At 39.0% G+C, this 22236-nt stretch overlaps 1 protein-coding gene across 2 annotated transcripts in view; it reads left to right on the forward strand.

Annotated features, from left to right (window-relative positions):
• Positions 1–22236, forward strand: part of TNRC6C (trinucleotide repeat containing adaptor 6C) — a 62266-nt gene that overhangs the window by 21626 nt on the left and 18404 nt on the right. The window contains exons 1-3 of one of the 2 annotated variants that reach the window (XM_072403816.1): positions 7903–8141; positions 10033–12558; positions 21141–21347. In XM_072403816.1, coding sequence (XP_072259917.1) covers positions 7964–8141; positions 10033–12558; positions 21141–21347 — 2911 coding nt within the window. In that variant the 5' untranslated portion in view covers positions 7903–7963. Of the gene's footprint in view, positions 1–7902; positions 8142–10032; positions 12559–21140; positions 21348–22236 lie in introns of those variants that run through there. The other variant, XM_072403815.1, reaches the window with a different exon arrangement.

Here is a 22236-nt window from a genome sequence, read left to right on the forward strand (position 1 = left end):
CCCGTCCATTTGGAGTGTGTTTCCTAGCCACTCTAATATGACACTAGGATGGCAGTTTTTTAGGTATTGGCCCCCAGACTTGGTAGTGGAGGCTTGTCTTCACACAAGTAGACCACTATGGTTTAGTAAAATAATGTAAAAGGACCCTGTTACTGAAAAAAAAAAGAAAAAAAAAACTCCTTGACACAACCCCTTAGGTTGTGTTGGGTCTGCTAACATCAAAGCCAGGATAGTGACATCCAACAGCAGGACTTTTGACAGTCCAGGATTTAATTAAATAACATAACCTACGTTAAATGCACCAATGTTCATATGAGAAGATATTTGTAGCAATGAATATTGGGGTGACGGGGTGCTTGATCTTTCAGTAGTAGGTACATTGTAATGTTTGCAGCTATTAGAAAAGATCGGAACCATAAACATTTTTTTTATTGTAGCATAACGTGTTAAATTCTGTGGTTTTACATACTGTGCTTTGAATTGAAACTGTTTGCATTGCATGTATTAAATATTAAATACTCTAAATTCTGTTCTGTTTTTGTATTTAAAATAGATGTACAAAGTGCTGATGTGTTTTGCTGTTTTGTTAGTATTTAATTTCATCTGCTGACATGGTCATGACTTAATGCATGGCGGTTAATATGGTAGGAAGATGAGGGGGAGGGCTGTGCGGCTTGTATAGTCTTACTAACTGCTGATGCTGGTGAAATTGAAATCTGTAACTAGGGAAGGCTGTAAGCTTGGCCAGAATGCAGAGCCATGGTTATTTAAAAAGTTACAGCCTCCAATTTGGAACCTTTGTCCTCTTTTATACGGAACAGAGGATTGCTGTGACTATTCTTTCTAGTATTCTTAGCTTTTATATATAACCCAGGACTTTCCTAGTTACATCTGTAAAAACTAATTTGTTATTTTGGATTCAATTTCTCTCCCACTCCCCAGAACCTGTTTACATACATCCAATACTAAACTAGTTGTAATAAACCTGATATGGTTATGAATAGTTTGATTGAAAAATAAGACGTTGATGGCAGGCATCTGGACAGAACCTTTTCACTCTACTTTAAGCTTTACTTTAGATGATATTTAAACATTTGACAGCAGTTTTGTGTTTAAAAAAAAAAAGGAATGAAATTCTAAAAAGCTACCAGCATGATTTAACTTTATTCTTTATTCTTTATTTAATTTTATTCTCTTATCCCGCATACAGCAGCATTCCTACTAGCAGGTGGGGATAGCACTGGGAGTTATTCAAATGTCTTTTACTTACATATAGCGGCTAGGAAGTTGGTGACAGCAAAAAGCAGAAGGATGACTTCATCAGTAGGTTGCTGCCTCCTCACCTTCAGGTTGTAGACCAATGGCTGATCCAGTGCTAATGATCCAGCAAAGAAAAGATGGGTCCCTAGGTTAGCTGTGGTGTCTGGCAGTGTGGGTATTTTAGATAAGAGCAGAAGTGCCAATCCTAGGCAAGCTAGACAACTCCAACGTATGTGTTTTTACTGTGTATACATAGTACCTAGAGTTTATCCAAAAAGCTGCTAAAATACATAGAACTATTTTGTAATTGGATTGAGCCAGTCTAATCTTTTAGATTTAGCAGACAACATAGCCAGGTTAGCAACCCTTCCTTTTCTACACTTTAGTTAAACCATACAGGAAAGCAAGGGAAAAGAAGTGGCACACACATAGGTCATCACTCTGCTCTCTATAAATATATTTTCAACATGGGGGTGGGGATACTTCAAATAACTTTAAAAGTTCCATCTATAATTACTATATTCACAGTGCTTTGGTTTCGGTCGTAAGTGGATAAAATGGGGCTTATGTTGCTGGCCAGTAGGAAGAGTGTCACCCTTATAGATTGCCAAAAAGAATGAATGTTGTCAGTTAAACTAACCTGAAAGGTTCATTGCTCTAGGAAGCCCTCTGCATGAACCCTGGTGGAGAAACACTGTATCATTTTGCTTTACTGCTGGTTTCAACAGCTTTAAAACAAACCCTGACCCCTGTAGCTGCAAGCATTGTAAAGCAATTCTCAAAGTTCAGCAGAAGTCTTGAAGCTGTTCATGTTCTTCAGTCAGCAACTTAGCTTACCCTGCTCCCTTTGGCTGTGCCTGCTTAAATATAACTGTGAAAGTAGGCTTAAAATATTTACCTTCGCTTTTCTTAGCATGTGCTGCCTAAATAAAAACTTATTTCAGACCAAAACTTGACAATCTTCACTTCACACTAATATATATTTTTTTTGTTTTTTTATATATATGTTTTAGTTATAATTAAGCTATTTGATCCCAGGCCTCGTTTAGACCTGTGCCCTAGGGGTATGCTAAAAATGTATACAAGGATGTCAATGTTAAATGGAATCTGGGTACACATTAAAAGCATGCTACAAGTCTTAATGCAGTTTGACCTTTTATACTATAGACCTAGGAAGTACTAAACTTGTAAAAAGGCATTTTGAGCAGCACAGCCACTCACGCACAAACAAATTTTATTTAAACGTCACAGATTCCTTGACATACATACACAGAGGCTCAATAAAAATAAATTATTTTGTGTCCATTAGGAGACCCAGGAATCTGATGCCTTTGAATTATACTGCCACCTTCAGGATGTTTGGACACTGGCAACTGAATGACTTGTAAACCAGCCTAGTTTACCACCACTGACCTCAATCATGCTTCCATTTTTTCCCTTTTTATCTCCTATTTCTGTGCAATAGTTTGCTCTAAAGAAGTATTTTTTGAAGCTTTGTGCTGTGAAAACTGGTCTGTTCTTGCAGCTTTCTGAACAACCATCAACTACAACTTACAATCACGGTATCCAGGCCCTGCTGGACTAGACTGCATAATAACCTAGGCTCACGCTACAACCTAGATATTACCCTTGGGTATTGGGCTCTGTATATAGGAATTGGCAAAACCTTGCTTAGGCCTGAGTGCTTCCCAGGTCCAGAGCAATTTGGTATTGTTGCTGCATTTGCCCTGTATCTAAAGACTCATTTAGCTAAAGAAAAAAAGCTACCTTGTTTGGCTGTAGCTTTGAGAGCTACTTTAAGTTATTAGTGTCCTTTTTACATTCCTCTTTTTTTTCCCTTTAGTAAAGTGTTTTCCAGTATGTAGTTGTATAATTTTAGTAGATTGTTATTATGCAGTCCCCTTCTTTAGTAGCAGAAATTGAGGGGAAACTAGAAGCTATTCTGTAGATTCAGTTTAGGTTAGTGGGCCCTGCTAGGCTTGCCTGACACAGTACAGTCCCAGACTTTGCAGAGAAGGTTAATATGGAAATGTATTTATGGCCAATCAATCACTTGGTACTGCTTGCTGAGAAATGGAGGCATGCTTAGTAGTAGGACAAGGTATATCAGACTGGTCCACGGGCTTTAGAAATGTTTTTCCTGCTGTATTTGGCTTTGTCCTGTGCTCCTAAAAGTGAAAGCATAGCATGAGTATAATAATGTTCTTTAATAGACTCCAGGAAAAGTATTTTACATTATGTTCTCACAAATATCTACTTTCACTATTAGGTTTTGAAAAAAATATTAATATTCCAGGTCTTTTACTTTTTCTGATTTTGGATTGCGGAGGGGGATGAAAGAGTTTGTGATTTCCTGGGATTGTATTTGGCACCAAACTTGCTACGTTAATCCTGATCACAAGGCTTTTATTATTAAAGGAAATAGTTGACTTTCCCACATTTTCTAAAGTGGCTGAAAAAAAAACAGAAATGTTGATAGGGCTGCAGACAATATACAGTAGAAGGTTTTATTAGAAAGATTCACTCCAGCAGCAGAGCAGAAAGGAAAACTGCTTCATCTGCAGCAAATTTTGCAAGTTTATTGCCAGATTATTTTATTGTACATGAGATTGTCTACAAATTGAACTAGTACTTATATACATAGTATTGAGAGTGATTGTATTTTGCATAGTTTTTAGAATACCTCGCTATGCATGTGCATGTTACATGGATGTCAGATCTGAGATGCGTATTGATTACCTTTACTAAAATATTTCCATTTCTAAAACGTGCAAATACAGAAGTATTATTATATTCTACCCTTTAAGCTATTTTATACTACCCCTGCATGCTACGGTATGGAGAGAAAAGACACAGGAAGAACAGAGGTCAGACTTTGTGGAGGAATGGATAAATAATATTAATAATAATACTATCTGGAACAGACTAGAGCAGATTTTTTTTTTTTGGATGTTCTTTTTGGTTCATTTTGGATAGTGGTTTCTGTAAACATTGGTAAAGAGCTGCTATGGGGGGGGGGCGCTGATCATCTTTTTGCCTAATGTTGAATACTAAAAACCCCTGGGAAAAAACGGCATGAATGCACATTTGCATTTCACATGAAAGCCTATTACCATGTTTACATTCATGCATGTTTGCTCTGAAGCCTTTCCATTGGTTTTATTGGAAAATGCATCTGAAAAAATCCCCAGTTAGCTTCTTAGACTTCAGGGGTGGAGTTAGGAATGGCTAGCTTGCAAAAATGCAAAAGACTACTGATGGCAGTAGGTTTTATTTCTTATCCTACCCATGATTTTGTACGTCTTGATAACTAAATCCTGACACTATGAAATCCTGTTAACTGACTTGTTTCTTGTTTTTATAAAGTGCGGTGCTGTTCTGATAACTGTGCCCCTGGCAGAAGCATTGAGAATGCTGTCTGAGAAATATTTTTTCAGTCTCCTGTCCCCCACTGATTAGTTTGGGTTTGTGTCAGTGAAGAAATGCAGCTTTCCACATGTGTTCTGTTGTAAATGCTTTTGAGATTTACAATTAATTCACTAGTATTTTTTTGATACAATTAGAGACTGCAGAGGAATGACCTGCCGTTTAAAATTTAGTGCTAGCACCTTTTTAAGAGTCTTCAATTTTACCGAATCTAGTCTGCTGCTCTACCTTTTTCTTTTATAAAGCTTCAATTTAGGAAGGTTACTAAATGGATACATATTAACCTGCCAAATAAATCTTATTTCTACCTATGCATTCTCATCAGAATGCACAGCTAGGCTTCTGATCTGACTTTGTCATACAGCCTGGTCACCGTCCTAAACCCAGCCCTTGATCTGGCATTGAAGCAGCAGATTACTGTTCTTTGTCATTTCATTTACATGCAGCATACCTGCTTGGTTCCTCATTCCTTTCCTTCTACTGTAAAGCACAGTACAAAAGGCTGTTACCAATTTGTATTCAGGTGGTTTACAATATTTGCTATTAGCTATTGTATCTGGCAGCTGCTCCTTGTTTTTTTTTGTTACCCTTTCTGATTTGGTTTACCTTTTAACATTTTTAGTTCATACATGGGAAACAAAATTTGTATAAGGTGCAGATAAAATTGTCACATATAGCAAAAAAATGTCTTAGGACAGTTTATCCAAAATCTGTCCATGCCATCAAGGTCTGTAGCTGAAGAATACATTTCTGTGAACTATTCAATTGCCCTTCTTGATGAAGAATGAGGGATTATCCATGGATAATCCAGGCACCTCCGTTATCCTTTTACCTTCAATAAGTATTAAAAATAGATTTATATCCAAATTTGTCAATGTCTGTTTCACAGTTTGAGACCTAAAGCTGAATATTGAACAAGGCAAAATCTAATATTAAACAGGCTGCAAATGCAATAAAAGCAGTGTAAATAAATTTGTATCATGGTCCAAATGTGCTTGCACACTGCATTAACTATTTCCTCATATCTCCAAAACTCAACCAATGGAAGGTCAATCAATTGTAACCATGTGTCACTCACAGTAGGAAGAAAAGTAAAGGCCTGGATTAAATTTCCCAGCAGTACTGCATTACAGTGTAAACCATGGGGCTGATTTTTTTTTAAAAAACTCCTCAGGACTGGAGAAGATAGACTACTATGGGAGAACCTGGGTGATCCAGCAAGGTTCAGGACTGAAAACATTTGCCAACTAATAGCAAATGATTTTTAAAAAGCCATTCCAGGTTTGCTGGATTACCTAGGTTCTACCATAAGTGTATCCTCTCCAGTTTTGGAAAGCTTTAATAAATCGGGCCCATGGTTTCCACTGTAATGCAGTACTGCTGGGAAATTTAGGCCCGGCATCTATTGTTCTTCCTACCTTGAGTGACACATGGTTACAGTTGATTGACCTTGCCATTGGTTGTAGTTGGGGGGTCATTTGTAGGACATCAGTCTCTCAAAATAAAATATGTAATAGGCACACAGCTACACAGTGGGCTTTTAAATTTTAAATCACCATGATTGCTTGAAGAATTTGCCTTGTTCAGTGTTGGAATTTATTAACTACCGGCCCCCGTCTACATTGGTCATCATACATTTTCTGGGCTCTTGGTTGAAATGACTTCACCTTGCCTGTCAGATACCAAAAAATAATAGTGTGCAGGCCAAGTTTTTTGTTTTTGTCCAGGTTTATCAATTTTAGTGATGGGTTATATACAGTGTTCTCCCCAGACCCTTTTAGCTGGGTGCACCCACCCAGCACTTTACAGTAACCACCCGGCTGTTTTTGGAAGGTTACTGAAGAGTTGGGACAAAATATAGGGGCTGCCAACCACCTACAATTTCTTCCCACCCAAAAAAAGGTCTGGGTTGAACACTCATACGTGTTTGTGTTTTTATCCCAATAGCTGTGCAACGCTAACAGTCGTCTTTCCACATCAGTCAGAATTAGGAATAGTTCATAAATATTCTGCAAGTTTTCTTTTGAGGTTAAGGAAACTTTGTGACCTATTATAACAGGAAGCGGTCAGCTCTGATGTATTTAATAAATATTTATCGGAATATTATTTCTAGATACCTAATATCTAAACAAGAATGTCCAAGGCTAGGTACACACGTTCAATAATTGTCGTCAGAAAGAATCTTTCACGATCATTTCCAACTATAAAGACTGCATGAGTGCTGTACATACAGCGCCGTTCTGCTCCATGGAGGGGGGAGAACGGTGGAGCTGCGCTCTCCCCCCTTCACTTGTATTATGATCGTTCATTTGTAGATCCAAATGAACGACGTCAGACGAGCGCTGTTCACACACCAGATTCTCACCTTGAGGCGATTATCGGGCGAGATTCATCAGTTGTGTGTACATAGCCTAAATTTGCAGAGCAAAATATCTATGTAATTATATATATTGCACCAACATTTTCCCCATGTTTATGTTAACCAAAATACTACAAAAGGCTGGCTAGCTTTTATAGATAGAATATTGCCTTTTTTTTTTTTTAATATTAAAAAAAAAGTGGTTGGTTACCATATGAATTCCAATAAACCTATTATTATTTTAAAGCTGTGTTTTTGTGATGGTTTCTGACACATTGCAGTCAGATGCATTTGTACTTCCAGCTCTCTCCTTCAAACAGCCTAATCTCTGTTGTATTGTTTTTATGTATTCTCTTCTGCACATGTGTAAACAACCCTGGCTTTGATTAATGTTCTTCTGTATGGTTCTGAGATGGAGGATGGGAAGTAATTAGGTGGTTGGCGAGCGGCCAATGTGCGTATACATGTGGGCCTTGTTCTGAATGTTAAAGCTATGGTTGGTATGTCTGACTCCGGGGCTGTTTGTAAAAGGAAGCATATGAAGAAGGGGGGATTTGGGACTGTAATGGGGGAGATGAAGCCAAGCAAGAAACACGTTAGCATGCAGCCGATCGTTGGCGTGCCCCTGTTGTTTTGGCTGACTTTCAAAAACGGGGAAGAAAAGAAGCTCTGGAGTTAATTGTAACAGGGTCTTCAAGTGAGAATGTTTTGTGACAGTTGAAAGAATTTAAAAGGAAGGAAGATCGGTTTAGTGTCAGATGCAATTACATAATCAAAGCCTAAAGAGTCTGAGGCTGTTGATACCTTCACCCAATCTGGGGGGAGGAGGGACTGTCGAAGAGAGAGCAGGGGGGAGAGAAGGGGGATCCTCCCTGTGCTGTAAGGGCATTTCCAAATCCAGTGCACCAAAAGGCCCAAATGAGCTTGCAGGTTGTCCGGTCACCGTCTTGCATAGAGGTTTTCCTGGCAGAGCTACAGGATGAGACGTACGCTTTGCACAAACGACATTGTGAAGCTGAAAGCCTAGATGCAGAGGGAGACTGTTCTGCACACAATGTAGCGTTTCCTAGGATGGTTGGGCGTCACCTTTTCTCAGGTATTTCACTCCGTCAGCCCTCCCCAACTCTCCTCCCTTCGTTTCCCCTGAGGCCAGAAAAATATTGTTAGCAAATCGCTTTAGCTTTGCTTTAAATCTTCATATTACATAATGTCTCTCGCAGGCAGCGCGCTCAGAGCTTTTTTGGCTCTAGTTCAGGTTTTAGAAAATGGCGTCCTCACAGCCTGAGCTCCTTTTCACTCAGGCACAGGGAGAACCAGAAATAAAAACCAAGAGCTTGCTTACTGCGTGAGCTTTGTATGCTTGTTATGTTTTCCATGCCAGTCACATGGGTTACAGTCCACCGGTTTAATTTTTTATCACAAAATCCTGCCGAACGCTTATTTCCCATACCCCCAGCAAAAACTTCAATCGTAACTAAAAGTTTTGTCTTTGGTGTTCTATTTTTATTTGAAGTCCTCAAAGGAAAGGAATGTGGGGAACAAGTTCCTGAAAACCTCATTTTCCTGACTCCTTTGCAGTTCAAGATGTCACCTATGAAATGTACTTTTTTCTATGCAAATTTTTCTTATTGTTGTACTATTGATGATTTATGTTGATTTTTACAAAAAGGATATTTAGAGATTTGGTAGAAAGTTAGTTTTGTCCACAGTTTACGGGTAAATTCATACCAATATGAATACAAAATCAAACAACTGTTACAGTGAGGGAACTTTAAAAGGATGTCATATTTTCTTCACTTTGTCAGCGAGCATTTTTACTGCTCTGTGATCCAATGGTGGGTGTGAACGTTTTTTAAAGTTACAGTCACAACTGCTAATACACAGCTAATCATATTGGTGTATTTAGATGTAGAGAATTAATGATATGCTGTGATACGCATTGTGTTTGGTCTGTTAGGTGGAATGTGTTGCTTGTGTGCACTTTTTTGCACGCTCAATTCACCTAATGCACTAATATATGATGAAGGAATGACACATTTCAAGCTGAATGTTTGCTCAGATCTTCATATAGTACAACACATTGTCTGAAGAAGGGATAAACAAAACAATGCTGGCGTGCTAGTAGCCATAAAAATTTTGTGTTTGTATTTGAAATTTTGTTTGTATATAAGTGCTGTAAAATACACAACAAAACACAAATGTTATGTGTGAGCCTTCATGGACAAAGTGGCGTGTAAATTATGCATACATATTTGTGATACTTGATTTGTTCACCTTCTTTCTTTCACTTGCCAGTATAAGCTGCCTGATAATCTATTGTAATTCTTCTATAGTTTGTTGATCAACAGAGGTTTCCAGTGTTGACACTTTGGAGATTAGTGACAAGGGCATTTACAGGGTCTCTATCGCATTTGCCTTCCAGTCAATAGGAAATTGGTGATCATATTCAGAGATTCTAGTCCCTATAATTTCTGGCTGGTATACAGATGCATTTAATATTATAATAAACTACTGCCTTATACAAATACTCTTTTATGACTTCTGGCTCATATATTATTTTCTCAGATAATACCTGGTTGAGTCTGTACCACATTTTTAATCACTATTATTATAGCCCAAATTATCTGATTATCATGCAGACGATGTATTACATACTTTGCCTATATTCAGCATTATGAAGGGAGCTTATTCTCTTATTGAAATGGGAATGGTCAGGCAGGTATAGACCAGTCTTTCTCAACCTTTTTAACTTGAAGGAGCCCCTTGAAATAACTTTGAGGTCTTCAAGGAACCTCTGCAATATTTTCTATATCCACAACTTACAGGACATTGTGGTGTTCACTGGGAAAATGCCTCCAACATTGGTGGTCATTGGGAAGTATATCACCCTTACAGATAGCCAGAAAGCTCTTTGGTATTTGTTAAACTGACCTGAAAGTCTCAACCCCTACAGTTCTATTTATTTTTATTTTTCTTTTGTCTTTTAGATCTCGGTTTCAGTGGTCTTGGAGACCATTATGAAAATTCCTATTGGGGGCCGCAGCCTTCTCTCAGAGGTGAAACCAGTTATAGCTGGGATAAAGTGATAATAGACAGGACTGACAAGGAAGCGTGGCCTTCCATTACAGGAACTGAGACTGAATCTGCCTCAGAATGTACTACAGACACTGATTCCGCCTCCAACTGTGGCTCAGAGAAAAGTAGCATGGCTACAACTAGTGCCCAAGGCACCTTCACTGGACATACAAAGAAATCGAATGGCAATAATGGCACCAATGGAGCACTCATCCAAAGCACTTCTAACCAGAGTGCCCTTGGAGCTGGTGGAGCAAACGGGAATGGAAACTTATCCAGAGTTTGGGGTGCACCTTCAGGCCCCAACTCCGGCAATGCTCACTGCTCCTCCAGTAGTGGTGATGGAAAGGTGGACAATATGATTGGAGAGAGTAGGAGTCAGAACTGCTGGGGTACTTCCAACTCTAATGCTGGCATTAATCTTAACCCTAATGCCAACCCAGCTGCCTGGCCTGTCCTTGGACATGAAGGAACTTTAAATGGAGGTAATCCTTCCAACATCTGCAGTCCAGTCAGTGCCATAGGCCAGAATATCGGTAACCAGAATGGAAATGCTGCAGGTACCTTAGGTGCTTGGAGAAATTTGCAGTCACAAGAGAGCACAGAACCACAAACGTCCACTTCTCAGAATGTGTCTTTCAGCATACAACCTCAGAACCTTAACACTGATGGACCAAATAACACTAACCCCATGAATTCTTCACCAAACCCCATTAATGCAATGCAGGCAAATGGACTGCCTAACTGGGGAATGGCTGTTGGAATGGGGAGCATCATCCCACCCCACCTACAAAGCCTTCCTGGTGCTAATGGTTCAGTATCTCAAGTCAGTGGGGTTGGTGACAGCACGGGCAGTTCAGTGTGGGGATTATCCCCTGGTGGTCCTGCTCCTGGAAATGGCAGTTCTGGGTTCAGTCAGGAAACTGGAGATACTTCTAGCACAGCTGTAAGTGCTAAACAAAATGGAGGGCAAAAAGATGGAACTGTGGTGAATGCATGGGATTCAGGACCACCTACAAGTCCAGGGGTCTTAGCATGGGGTAGGGGTAGAAGTAATGGTGGAAATATGCATTCTGGACCTTGGGGTCAGCCAGGTCGTGGCACAAGTAACAGCATGAATGGTGAATGGGGAAAGTCTCAAAACCAGCATTCCAGTAATGACATCAGTGGAAAAGTGTCAACAGGGTGGGACAGTTCGAGTATTACCATTCAGAATTCTCCACAGCAGGGAAGTGATCAAATTATTTCTAGGGCCAAATCCGCACTATCTAATGACAGAGGCAATGACAATGCTGGAAATCCAAATGAAGGTGGTGACAAGGGAACGGCAGATCAGGGGCAGATGCAATTGCCAAGACAAGATCTTGATCCAAGGGTTCTCTCCAACACAGGTTGGGGACAAGTTCCAGTTAAACAAAACATTGCATGGGAATTTGATGAATTTCAGAGGCCTGAACGAAAGAATATTGGGACAGAAGCTTGGGGATGTACAAACTCACAGCCTTTAAACTCAGGGGGGAAGAGTGAAGGGTCCATCATGAACAGTACAAATACCTCTTCAGTATCAGGATGGGTCAACTCCCAACCTTTACCTGCTTCTGTAAATGCAGGTTGGGTGGAAAATAAAGCGCCAAATGGTCCAGGGGGATGGGGAGATCCTGCAAGCTCTACTGTTGTCAATGCTGCTGCCAAAAGTGGTCACGCTTGGAGCGGGTCTGCTAATCAGGAGGAGAAATCTCCAACATGGAGTGAGTCTCATAAATCCAAACCCCAAGGCTGGCTAGATGGGCAGAAACCGAATTCGAGCTGGACTTCAGGTGGTGGAGACTGGACTGATATGCCACCTGTTTCAGCACATGTTACTGATGGAAAGAAAAATGGAACGGGGTGGGACACTGATGGAAAGTCTTCAACAGGGTGGAATGAGAATTCACGGTCTGGGACCAGTGGGTGGGGCAATGGCACAAGCACCAAGGCTAATTCGGGTACAGGTTGGGGGGAACCTGTAAAATCTCCTCCGCAGAACTGGGCCAACAAACCCCAGGATATGAGTGGTTGGGGAGGAGCTGCATCTGTAAAGCAGACTGGATCAGGTTGGGGTGGAGGACCAGTGCCTGCACCTCCACCTCCACCTCAAGCTAAACAGAAGGACATAAACTCTGAGCCCAGTGGTTGGGAAGAACCTTCACCACCGTCCATTCGACGAAAAATGGAAATTGATGATGGTACCTCAGCTTGGGGAGACCCAAGCAATTACAACAGCAAAACTGTAAACCTGTGGGATAAGAACAACACAGTCGTTCAAACTATTCCTTCAGCTAACAACAACGCCACCACCCCCACCACCCCAATCACTCCCTCAAATACCAGTTTGGTTGAACCTCAGCCACCTCATCAGTCAAGTGCCCAACAGAATCGATCCCCACTACTTGGTCCAGGTAAGGCCTTCTTTTTTTTTTTTCTTTTTTTTTTCCCTGTACTCCAATTAAAATCTTTTTGTTTTTCCCACATTAGCTGTATATTTTACCATTGTTTTAGACCTAAGCATTCATCGAATTACCTATGTTCATATAACTATACTGTAGAACTACTTTTAAATATTAACATTGTATCCACATATGAAAGTGAAATTATGGGTGCTTCCATCTTCCTTCTTTTCCTCTTCCTCCTTACAAATCTTCAGCCATCTTAATTGACTGTACTGGGATGACAACCTTCGCTGGAGCCTAATAATTCCCAACATGCGGAAAATAAGCTAGGATTGCTGGGTTTCCCTGGCAACCATCTCTGAACTGCGCATGCGCATCACAGAAGATTTGATATTTGGGTGGCAATCATGCAAATAGGAACAGCTATTGCAGAAGGAACATCTCCTGTCACTTTCTACAAAACCCACCTGCCTGATGTGCATTTTTTAAAGCGGCACTTTAGTTACTCTTGGATATCATTCTCATGTATTATGTATACTTCAGGCATTCAAAATGATGCAGTTAAATAATAATAAAAAAAAATCATCAAGTTTAATTGTTAATATTTGTTCTTCCAGATGTCTGACTGTAATAATCTAGGCCATACTCTCCCCTTAATAAAATATATTTCCTATATTTAGGTTTTGCTTGTAAAATTTTTGAAGAATCTGTCACTTATGTTGTCAAACAGATTTGATACGCAATTGTTGGCATCAAAGTTAACTTCCTCCTTTCAGGCTAAGAATGGCACACACACAACTGTTAGTAAAGCAAAATTAGCATGCCAGGACTTGAAGCTTCTTTAAATTAGTCAATGAGACTATTTGAAGCTCTAATGAAGTTTCTGTATAAAGTTTCTTTAAATATTCTATAAACTCACAGTGAACCAAGCCATACCCTCTCAATGTCTCACCGTTTTGTGTGTCCACTGAACCATCGGGAATATCTGTACCCTTGCAGTAGGCTGCCAGTAAAAAAAACTGTGTTTCTTTTCTGTTTAATTCTGGTTTATGCAGTGAGGTATTGTACATAATACACTATAGTAATGGATTGTGTGCATTAACATTTGCTTTGTTAGTGTATCTATACGAAAAACATTTTTTAAGTTCTGGACAGAATAGGGAAAGTTTAAAATCCTTCTCAGGTATTCATGCAATCTGAGGCTCAGTTACAGATTTCTGATCCAACCTAAAACAGGCAATGGACATATATAAAACTCTCTCTGTCTTGCTGTCCCTGAAGTAACAACTCGGAAACACTCCATTCGGAGCACTTCCAGGTTCAGAGCTGTCAAACCTCAGTGAATGTAGCTTGGATAAAATCCAATTGAGCAGTCTGCTCAAACGACTTCAGCAGCTGTGACATTTGGGGCTAATATATCTTTTGAGGCTTGTAATACAATTCTTGTGGGGACATTACAGATTAGGTTTACAATATGACGTGTTTTGTAATTGCAGTGCATTCCTTCAGGTATGGGCTAAATGTATATATTCAAGTAGTATCAGATGCCCTACTATTTGTTATTTATACCCCAGATTATATATTTCAGTGTTAAAGCACTGAGCACAGCTCACTCTGTGTAATACAATTTGTTTCACAACTTCCTTACAAATATTGAATACTGAAATTGTTTTCAGTGTGTATTATAGGGTACACAAAGTCAGGGAACCCTCCTTAAATCTTGGCTAGAAAGCATCCTGCATTACATAGTCCTAACTGCCCCTAACCCTTCCTAATAATTCTTTGAATTGAAGCGATTTCAGTATTGAAGGGTCTGCATCTCCAGCGGGCTTTAACTGGGTCGGTGGTGCTTAAAAGGCTGACTTCATCAGACTGACAGACATCCATCAATGCATTTTTATTCTTGCAGACCGTCTCCCAGGAGCCAGCCCACTGCTTGTTTCATGGCCCCTAGGAGGACTTATTTGTGACCAGATTTAATAAAATACAGCTCTCTGGGTTGGTGTTCTACTTTTTATACCTTCTGAATAACTGGCCCAGAATGAGTAAACAGGGCAGGTGTTCAGCTGAGTGTCACAGTTATCTCCATGCTTGTTTCCGCATGCAATCCGCATTCTATAACATGAGTTAGCCAATGGCAGTTTACATAATCTGTCAGTATATTTAAAATATAACTGGTATGTCATTGTGACACCGGCTTCAGGTGCCACCCAAACTACACCTCTGCATTAGACTGACAGCATGTTTTTAATCATATTAACCTGCAGGCAGCTGGGTTGTCCAATAAGAAAAGAAGCCAACCTAGACATACTGACAGGCCCCTGCTATAAAAATTGTTTTTTTTGCATAGTTGATAATCAGATGGTTGGAGGCAGCAATGTTTTCCCAGCACTTATAGGCTCTACTTTCCAGTGCAATACAATAGTCTTTTCCGCTACTTCTCAAAGTACAAGTCTATGATTCCGCTGACTCCTAAAAACACAACTATCTCTATGCGGTCTATACTCGGACAGAGTGAATGAATGATCTAAATAATTCTGGTAAGTATTCTACAAATCTCTATTTAAAAAAAAAAATACTAAAGAACATTTATTATGTGAATTATTAAGATCACATTAACATATAAGCACTCATCAATAACCAACCATAAATGCTGCAATGAAAATGTTTTCCTCCTATATATAAAAGTCCCTCTTTTCAGAAAAAAAAAATAGTTTTAGCTTTTAAGCCGTTAGTGGCCAGATGAGCATGGTATCAATGTCACCTACATGGTGACAGCGGCACTGGCCAGGATTAAAGAAAGATAGATCTGCTTATAATGATGCTACCTCTTTATTCTTAGTCAGCTTAAGTGTCCTTCCAAAGCTTTCTAAAATGGGAATTGTATTATAATTATGGTTTCAGTACGTGTGTATATTATATCACGTTTTCACATCGCTTGAAGGACAGCCACTTTATTAGGGATTGTCACATTTCTGCAGGAATTAGAAACCTTCCCTGGTTAATTTATTAATGCAAAGAAAAATAGAAACTATTCAGAAACCAATTATATTACCCTAATCTGGGGAATGATTATTGGTTATAGGTTATTGCCGTGCACACATTTCTGGTCTTTGCTGCTCTATTAATGGAAAACATTAGCAGTGGCGTTTATTCTTTTCTTCTTCTGATACCCTGTATAATATTGCAAGTCTGTACTGGTGATTTAAGCTCTGCTATTATTTCACTTGCAATATGTTTTTTATAAAAATGTGCACCCAAACGCCAGGAACCAATTCAATCTTCTTACTTACTGGGAGAGTTTTCTGCAATAAATTGATATCTGTTTGAAATGTTAGAAGAACTGAACTAAGCAGAAACCAAGTCAATTCCTAATAATACATTTTCATAAAATACAAATATCGTTTATTTGCTAGTGATCTTTTCTGATGCTTACAGCATAGAAATTGTGCAATTATTGTCACACCAAAGGCTTTGTACATACTAAGCTTCATTAATACTGCAATGTGAAGGACCATAAATATGTGTAAGTTGCAGTATTGAGCATAAACCAATTTTAGTTGACTGGTTGAGTTGAAGTTGTTCCTATGGTTTATCAGTGTTCTCTTGGGAAATTTTGTAAGCTGGGTAAGAAGAACCATATGTAATGATTTAGTCCACAAATGCAAATCATCTGGAAGGTAAAGCTCTGCCTATGACAAATTTAGTGTTCACAATTGTTGTCGCCGTAAGAATCCAGTAACCCCAAGTTTTCTACCCCCCCTGCTAAATTTGTTCCAACTTTCTGATGTCACCCTTTTAGTATGGCCTATTTTTCTATCCTGTGTATTATACCTCCAACTGTCCAGTGTCTGAAATTTAGTGTATTGTGACCCATCTGTTTAGTAACCACACAAAAAGTGCCGGGGGGGGGGCGCCCAGCTTGGAAAAAACCCTGGGTTGCTGTATTTTTGCATTATAAGGAACATGGAAAAAGGAAAAACATGCACCTATTATAGTGTGTCTCCATTCTTATTACAAAATACATTTAAATTATTACATTTAGGAATACATTTTTTATACATTGTCCTAAATTCAAAAAGGTATTCATTGGAGATATTTTACTAATGCCCCCCTTCCCCCCAAGCATGTGTATTTCAGGATCTCATACAGTTAAAAAATCTGAGCTTGCCAATTCCAGGAACATGTAAAACCTTGTGCCTATGTAAGCCAAGGAACATAATGTACCACTTGTACTACACTGAAAACCTTGTCATCTCTGTCCTTTATACTTATGTTTTGCTTTCTACTGTTTGCGCACATTAGTATTCAAGCGGTAGTTCAAAAAAAAAACATTTATTTGCTCGGCAGCTTTTGTTGAATGTCACACTCGGTTACATAGTTGACAAATGCATAACAATATATACAGCAAAGTGCACAGCAAGTTATTTTGCTGATATCATAATTTTGTAGAAGTATTGTACCATTACATAACATCTTGTGCTGTGTCTCCCTATTATTAGAACCCTTGTTATATCGTTTTTTAAAAAAAAAGGGGGCTCTCCAGGCAGATATCTAAATACACAGCTGAAATGAAAATAAGGTAGCTTTACCTTCCAGATCATTTGCATTTGTGTTCATTTAGTCCTGAGATTTTTACAGCTCTGCTACACAGCACTGCCAAGGTGTTTGGCACTACTTTTGTGGTTACAGTTATGAATACCATAGTGTCATCTCCTCACCCATAAGGGCAGCAGAAGACTTATGAGGTCAGTACATGCTCTCTCTTCCTACTAGCGTGTTCCATGTCCGCACATTTGCTTGCAGTACATCTGATTCATTCCTAGTGCTGCTTATCCCTCCCCCAGTCTGAGTGCTGCTGATCAGAGGATTGTACGACCAAGGTATCAAATCAAATTCATCTGCAAAACTGTAAGATATTAATGTCTAAATTTTATTATTTTCAATTTTGCAACTTTCATTCAAACTATTCCTAGTGTACCTGCCAATAATCCTATTCAAGCTCTTATTGTTACCTGGTGGCCATAATCTGTCCACCAATTTTACTCCTGCATTGTCACCCATGGCATGGGATGGAGGAAACCGGAGTACCCACAGGAAACCCAAGTAAACATGGGGAGAACCTGCAAACTCTTTCCTGGCTGAGATTAGAACCTGGGACCCGGTGCAGCAAAGGCCAGAGTGCTATCTTCTGAGCCACCGAGCTGCCCATATATATCAATTATTGAATGAAGGGCTAAATTTGTATATATATCTGCCTTTCAGCTTTATTTCCAGACAATGAAGCATGCTTGGCTTATGTCATTCAAGGTATTTCATTAGTAATAAAACAAAGGTACACGTGTATTTAAATATGAATCCCCTGACTATTTTATGTGCCTTCCTTGTCTCAAGTTTAGAGGAGTTTGTAATAATTTAATGATCTCATGTTTATTCAAATTAACAGGACTCGGTCTGTGTTCATGCTCAGATCAGCCCTATACAGCTTTCTAGGAGTGTTTAGAAAATCTGTAAAATATATACATTTAGGTCAGTTTATGATGGAGTTTTTGTGATACCTTGGATATGATTTCAAGAATGTAATCCCATATACTGACTTTAAAAACTCCTATCATTTACAACTATTTATTGGACAGCACCACCATGCTTTTAATACAGAGCTATAATATGTACAGAGCCTTCAGAAGAACTTTATCTATGGGGAGAAGATTGAAACATGGGGGCTGTAACACCTGCTTAGGCTTTAAATGCCGGACATGACTTTAAAAAGTCAGGTATAGAAATTCTGATTGCATTCTGTACGTTGGATAACGATTACGGATTTCCTTGCAAATCACTTTGCAACTACTTTACAAAATTCATTACCGATTATGCAATCTCTTAAAACACGTGGAATGGTTCTGGGGCTTGTACAGCACTCGTCGTCCAAACGACCATCCTGACGGATTTATAAACAATGAACAATAGTAATGCAAGTGAAGGGGAGAGAGCACAGCTGGGTGCCGCTCTGTCCTTCTCCTCTCTCCATACAGCAGATTGTTTTTTGTATGTACAGCACTCGTTCATGCATCGTGCAGTCTTTTGTTATTGTAAAGGATTGTGAAAGATCCTTTTCAATGACAATTGCACGTGTGTCTTCGTATCCTAATTCTACATTCCATATGAGTAAAATGTTTAAACTCGCTCACTGTCCCTCAATCAACATTGCTGGACATTTTCTAATCTTTACAAATCAACCACATTGTGAAAATTGTAGAAGTGGAACTGAAATCAAAAAGTGAATATTTACTATGTTATGGGGAACACTGGATTTTCTTGATGGGAGCTAAACTTTTAATTTATTTGATCCGACGAGACAAATAAATGTGGCAAAGAAGGCATAGAATGGTAAATTACCCCAAAACTGACCATAAATGCTTGAAAACGACCAAAAAACTATAAATAGTATCGTCAAACATGGGGGTTTAAATAGCGAGGAAACAGTCCTTGTGGACTTAGAATAACATTGTCATCCATGCCATCATCTTTGCAGTGTTCAGATGTCCATTGGTAATGAACATTGTTTTGGGTTCCGTTATTATTATTATTTATTTATTTTGCCAGATTTTTGATGGCAGCCGGACGATATATAGTATATAGAAAATTTAGCAGTTATGCTCAAGCCATCAACTAAAAAGAAAAAAGAACATTGATCCCTATATCAGTCCTATTCAGATAATAAATATGAAAAAATAATGGCCAGATACATGAAAGTTTATAACCGCTTTCAAGCTTCGCCCCAGTTAGGTTGTCTAAAGTCTTGCTGTATTGTACATCTCTAGCCATTTCTTTATTTATATCTAGATTGTTTTTAAGTCATAGCTGCGTGATGGGCAAACAACCCCAGGGCAGTGTCATACAGCAGTGGGCTTTGTTACAAGCATTGATTATTTGGGACCCCAGCTATGGTAGCATTGTGTTGTGTGCAGTTGGAAGCTTTGATTTCTGTTGTTTAGGTAACTGTGCCAAGCTGTGTCTGCAAGTTGAAAACAAGATCATATCCACAACAGACTTTTTCATAGAGAATGATGGGGAGCCTTAAGGCAGAACTCTACACTTTTTCTTTAGCTTGTATGCACAGCCAATATCTGTAAGCAGAACATCTGCACTGAAGACAATCATAAAAAACAAAACAAAAAGTACACCAATTAAAAACCTGAATTTCTACAACCCTAAAGCCATGGTTGATCCAGAGTTAGGAAAACATTCTTATGAGGCATAAACCAGTTTGCTCCAAAAGAGGAAAAAAATAGTTCTTTCACGGCTGTAATTATTGCAAATAGCAGTAATGAAAATGATGGTCATTACCCACAACAACGTTTCTGCTTTTCTACCTAACCTTTTAAATTGATATTATGCTGAGATTTGTGGTTATAGTTGCAGGAAATGTTGAAAAGTACTGGCAAAAAAAATGCAAAAAAGGAACTTCTGGCTGTAGTATTTCCTTTCTCAAATGGTTGTGTGCACTTAGTAAACCATATGATGTGAATATTAGGGAATTAACTCTAAGTAGCCTTCTTTTCTCACAAGTTCAAAGGTCATTGCAGGTGAGAAAAAAATTGTTTATGGAAAGGAAACTATGCAAGCATTTAAAGTACTTGATTTTATAATGCCAGCTTTGTCGGTGACAGGGTCTCTTGGCAGGAGGACGAATTACCCTAAGTCAATTATTCAGCCGTTAATGTTGCTTTTTTCCCCTGATTGTTTACCAGCAGATACCCCATCACTTACCATGATGTCATCCTTGCATACAGATGCTAGATTTTTGTCAACAGTATTCTGCACTGTCTAATCCGTAAACCACCAACAGAAAAGATAGCTTTTGTTTTCCAGTGGTGAGGACACAGCAGGGTACCTTCCACTCCCCTACCCTCTCTATAGAACAGACAGGAACCAAGCAGCTCCTATACAGCCCATTGTGTGTTAACGTCAACTTCTGTGTGCTTGGGTTGTGTCTAGTCTTGTATTTGACATTTTGGCTTGTCTGCACAACAGAAGAGCATTATTTGTGCTGCCTGACCACAGGTTTGCCAGTATACAAATTCTCCTGGTATCAGGATTTGCAGATATACAAATTCTTTTGGTACCCTTGTATTTTTTCAGCTTGGTATTGCAAGCATAATAGTAAAAGCAAAGAGGTGAATTGTGCAGTCTGTAAAATAGCCATGCACAATTTCAGTTTGTACATCTGAAACGGCATCAATGTTTATACTTTTGCTATTGAAAGTTTATCTGTATTCTGTTGATGCCGTCTTTCATGCTTTTGTCCGAGACCTGTATTGCGAGACAACTGATATATTTGTATTTTAGGGTATTCTAAATCTCTGACAACCTGACTGCAGCTTCATCCACCTCTAGATCTAGTTGTCATAACTGGTAAATGTGATTTACATTGCTGTACCCACAAAATTACAATTTTTTCAAATCGGTCATAGAACATATCCACTGCATTTTATTTTCAAAAGGTTGATTTTAAAAGACTATATTGGTATATGTGTAAGATGAAATGTTATGTTCTATTAGGTAAATATATATTGTGTACTTTTTTGCAGGCTGGGGAGATATGCCTCCTGTCCACTCAAAGGCTGAAAACCCCTGGGGAGAACCCCCATCTCCATCTGCTTCAGTTGACAATGGCACTTCTGCATGGGGGAAGCCCCCTAATAGTGGTTCAGGATGGGTGGATGGCACTGCAGAATCATCTGGAAATTTTGGCAGGACAAATGCTCCAGCTGCTGCCCCTGCGCTGTGCAAACCAGGTGTGTATATAAGAACTTATATCTTCCGTTTTACTTTTATTCAATGCCATCCATGGAAGTTATCATTTGAATTGTTGTTTTAAAGTGAGATCTATAACATTACTGGAGAGGCCTCTCTCAAACAAATCTTTCACATATTTGGCACTTGTCATAAAAAAGCTGTACAGCTTACAGTTAACAGTTACAATGTTGTAAATGAGTGCAAATCAAGGGCATAGAATGAAAAAAAAAATGCCTAAAGCCACCCATCCTCTTCTATTTAGAATTGAAAGAGTAAAAGGGTTAAGCTGGAGTTCCACTTATGTTTTCTGTTCCTATCTTATTTTTCATTTTTACCTAAAAAGGGGGGGCTGTCTTATTTGATGGCCCTGCCTTATCATCGGGGAAACACGGTAGTACAGGGCTGTGACAGACACTCTTTAAAGCCCTACCAAACACAATTATACTTCTCTTTACTGTACTCCCTAGCTGCTACTTCCTTCATTGCAGCTGCAGAAAATACCTGGTGCATTTAGTGGGTGATACCATGTTGACTTCCACCCATGATACATTGCTCAGGCCTAGGTGCCAAACATAGTCATGTGATGAACAAGGTGATGTCTTTGTTCCTGCAAGCTCTGACATTTGTTTTTTTTTTTTACTACAGCTATGGTGGAGGAAGAATAGCAGTAAGGTGACAGGGTCTCCAAGTGTGTAAATACCAGACGTATGTACTTGTATGTAAAACTTTGGTTAGTTTAAAACTAAAAAAAAAAAATATTTCCTATACAAAAAGTATTTATTGTAGAAGTATATAAAGTTTTACATACAAAGACTTACACATGGAGTGGTAGTATGGATGGTGGGGAAGTTACCCTGTCCGCTTGTACCTCAGTCTAAATAGGTGTCA

The sequence above is a fragment of the Pyxicephalus adspersus genome, chromosome 3 (assembly GCF_032062135.1).
Source record: "Pyxicephalus adspersus chromosome 3, UCB_Pads_2.0, whole genome shotgun sequence".
Lineage (NCBI taxonomy): Eukaryota > Metazoa > Chordata > Amphibia > Anura > Pyxicephalidae > Pyxicephalus > Pyxicephalus adspersus.